At 38.2% G+C, this 4,036-nt stretch overlaps 1 protein-coding gene across 1 annotated transcript; it reads right to left on the bottom strand.

Annotated features, from left to right (window-relative positions):
• Positions 1–1,467: 1,467 nt before the first annotated feature.
• On the bottom strand, positions 1,468–2,418 carry LOC109568835 (olfactory receptor 10A3). The gene has a single exon (XM_019974212.2). It carries the CDS (start codon positions 2,416–2,418, stop codon positions 1,468–1,470), a length of 951 nt encoding a protein of 316 aa, XP_019829771.1.
• Positions 2,419–4,036: the final 1,618 nt, after the last annotated feature.

Raw genomic sequence — 4,036 nt, 5'->3', positions numbered from 1 at the left:
AAGAGAAATACTCTTCTGAATTATAACCTGTTTCATCCCATGAATGAGAGCCATGTCTATCTCCCCCAAACAGCTGCACTTTGTTTACTTATTCATGGAACAGCTTTCACTCCAAAAATATAAACCTCAACTATTTATTGATCTCTTTAAGCTCTACCTTATTACTGCAACAGAGTGGGCCTTTAAGTCTACCTGACAGAACTACAAACATTTTGAAAAGTAATTCTATAATAGCTATTAAAATCTATAAGCACAATTGATCTTCATCCCATCAGGCCCACTTTGAGGAATGTATCATAGAGAAATAAAACATCAGTATACCTGAACATATGCAAGTAGGTGTTCATTGGAGCTTTGTTTAAATGACCATAGCACAGTGATGATTTGGTATTCATATACAGTAACAGATGCCTACTGATGAAAAGAACTGACTCATTTGAAAAGACCCTGATGCTGGGAAAGATTGAAGTCAGGAAGAGAAGGGGACAACAGAGGATGAGATGCTTGGATGGCATCACTGACTCAATGTACATGAGTTTGAGTAAACTCTGGGAGTTGGTGACGGACAGGGAGGCCTGCCGTGTGCAGTCCATGGGGTCTCAAAGAGTCGGACACGACTGAGTGACTGAACTGAACTGATACAGTAACAGATGAACAATTATATTAAAAGTCATCAAAAATTATATATCAATGAAAAATAAGGACAACAGCACATTGTCAAAAGAGAGAGATCCCTGCTATATTTTCAAACTTGGAGAACTTTAAATATATTCATATCAAGAAATGTGAACTATTTTTACCATTATTACATTTAAATAGAGTTTAGTAGTAGTGACCATGGGGTCACTAAGAGTTGGACGCGACTGAGCGACTTCGCTTTCCCTTTTCACTTTCATGCCTTGGAGAAGGAAATGGCAACCCACTCCAGGGTTCTTACCTGGAGAATCCCAGGGACGGGGGAGCCTGGTGGACTGCGATCTATGGGGTCACACAGCATCGGACACGACTGAAGAGACTTAGCAGCAGCAGCAGCGGTGACCAATATCACATGGCTTCTCAGCACAGTCAAAACGTATGTAAATCCATCTATATTATCTTATGTGAAATAGATCGCCAGTCCAGGTTCAATGCATGAGACAGGGTGCTCAGGGCTGGTGCACTGGGATGACGCTGAGGGATGGTATAAGGAGGGAGGTGGGAGGGGGGTTCAGGATGGAGAACACATGTATACCCATGGCTGATTCATGTCAATGTATGGCAAAAACCACTACAATATTGTAAAGTAATTAGCGTCCAATTAAAATTAATTAATTAATTAATTTAAATACAAAAACAATATTTGCAAATTATATATCCAACAGAGAACTAGTATTTATAATATATAAAGAACCTTCTAAACTGAACATTAGAGATCTCTGTTATTTTTTGTAACTACATGTAAGTCTATAATTATCTCAAAATAAAAAGTTAATTTAAAAATGTATGTAAATCCACTTTTCTTTGCCATAATTTCATCAAAGCTCTTTTCATCTCACTGTTGCGCAAGCTATATATCAGTGGATTCAGCAGAGGTGTAAGAAGAGAGTAAGCCAAGGACATCAGCTTCTTGGTTTCTGGGGAGTAGCCAGATTTAGGTTGTAAGTAAGTCATATTGGCTGTGCCATAGAAGAGGGTAACAGATGTGAGATGGGAGGCACAGGTGGAAAAGGCCTTTTGCCTCCCAGTGGTTGATGGCATCTTTAAGATGGAAAAGAGAATTCGAACGTAAGACAAGAGTATCAACAGGAAAGGAACCATAACAATCAAAATGGTGCCAGTGAATGCGTAGATCTCAAATAAAAAGGTGTCTGCACATGCAAGCTCTAACACTGGGGGAGTCTCACATGAAAGATGATTAATTTCATTGGGGCCACAAAAGGGAAAACTAAACACCCATGTGGTCTGCACAGTAGCCACTATGATCCCTGAGACCCATGAGAATGTAATCAATTTCATGAAAACCCTTTTGTTCATAGTCACTGGGTAGCTCAGAGGATGGCAGATGGCAGCAAATCGGTCATAAGCCATTGCTCCCAGAAGAAAACATTCAGTCCCACCAAAAAGAAGAATAAAATACATCTGTGAAAAACAGCCTGCAAAAGTGATCACAGTTTTTTCACTGGAGAGGACCACCAGCATCTCAGGCATGATGACTGCACTGAAACCTACTTCCACCACAGACAGGTTCAGGAGAAATAGATACAGGGGAACATGGAGGCTCTGTTCCAATGAGATGACAACTATAATGATGGCATTTCCAATCAGAGTCACCAGGTAAATAACCAAGAAAACCTGGAAGAGCTGCCTTTGGAGTTCAGGGAAATTAGAAAAGCCCAAGAGGATGAATTCAACCACAGAGCTTTGATTTTGCCTTTTCATTTTGGTAGTACAGCATGTAATATTTTATGGCAAAAAAATGTAAATTATGAAGCCACAATCCAATAATAGAGAGTTTAGGTCTCCATTCACCTCAAATAATCCTGATGAAAGCTGTAAAGAGGACGTTATCTTGACAGAAGTTATTTTGGCAATTTTGAAAAATGGCCGGTTACAAGAAATAAATGTATCTTTCAAATATAAAAGGAGAATGGACACTTCTGGCTTATAAATCTTATCAGAATAGCACAAAATAATATCAAAGTTCTTATTTTCTAGTGCAATTCATACACTATATATTTTGATATTTTAGCATAACTTGAAAGCAAACGTAAATTACTTATGTCACATTCCTATTACATTGCTGTCAGTTTCCCCAATTTTATATAAGTATGAAATCTAATACCACAGAAAATAAAGTATCAAAAGTGACAAAAGGAAAAAGATACCCAAAAAAGTTTTATAACAACCAAACAATTTAAAGTTACAGCGCAGTTGATACATGTTTATTACAAATATTCATAGGTTAAAAATTGTTGTATGTGACTCAGTTAAATGTGACAACAGTCTGCAGAAGCATACAATGGAGGTTGTAGTATTACTTACATTCAATGATCTGTAAACTAAGTGAATAATTGACTTCGGGTTTATTGATAACTTCCTCAACTGGTCATGGCAAATTGTGTTGATACTAGCTTCACCATGGCCCATTCTTGTGAACCGCAATGACTTAAGAAAAACATCTAAGTTTTGAAAATTGTGAAACAGTGATTTTAAAGATTCTTTTCCCCTCCCTCCCTCCTTTCCTCTCTCTCTTTCCCTACTCTATCACTAGGTTCATCAAAAAGTTCATTTCATTATTTCTTATTCAACAAACACAGAAAGAACATCTACCATTTTCTAGGCTCAATAATCTGTGGAACTTTTGATTTCACAGGTCAACAAAGAGCTGACAACATGAAGTAGCATTTGATTCCTGGGTCAGGAAGATCTGCTGGAGAAAGGATAGGCTACCCACTCCAGCATTCTTGGGCTTCCCTTGTGGCTCAGCTGGTAAAGAATCCACCTGTAACACAGGAGACCTGCATTTGATCCCAGGGTTGAGACGATCCACTGGAGAAGGGAAAGGCTACTCATTCCAGTATTTTCTGGCCTAGAGAAGTCCATGGATTGTATAGTCCCAAAGAGTCGGACACAACTGAGTGACTTCCACTTACTCACTCATATACCTCAGCACCTTCTAACTTCTATCATTTATGTCTTGCCCAACATCTCCAGTGTGAAAACTCCAGGAAGGCAAAGATTTTCTTTTGTTCTCTGTTGTATTCACAATACCCATAAGAATCCATGACCCATAATATATGCTAAACAAATATGTGATGAATACAGAAAACAGGAAATCGAGACAGTATTTTAAAGGCATAGAGTGCCAGAAAGAAAAATAACATCAGCACACCATCCTATTGGGAAGCAAGAGTAATAAGTGTTTTAGATATTTCAATGAGAAAAACATTACTTCTAAATGGAAAAGGAAAGTGAATAACCATAATTACAGGTGTCAAGTGTGGAAGATACATCAGGTGGAAAGATCAAGATGTGAGTGAGACTGAATTGCTCAAGT

The sequence above is a fragment of the Bos indicus genome, chromosome 15, assembly GCF_029378745.1.
Source record: "Bos indicus isolate NIAB-ARS_2022 breed Sahiwal x Tharparkar chromosome 15, NIAB-ARS_B.indTharparkar_mat_pri_1.0, whole genome shotgun sequence".
Taxonomy (NCBI): Eukaryota; Metazoa; Chordata; class Mammalia; order Artiodactyla; family Bovidae; genus Bos; species Bos indicus.
Note: the sequence above shows the minus strand (reverse complement) of the source record. Positions and strands in the feature narration are given on the sequence as shown.

What these genes read in the sequence shown, in the direction of transcription:
- LOC109568835 (XM_019974212.2), bottom strand. Translation starts at nt 2,418, where the DNA reads ATGAAAAGGCAAAATCAAAGCTCTGTGGTTGAATTCATCCTCTTGGGC.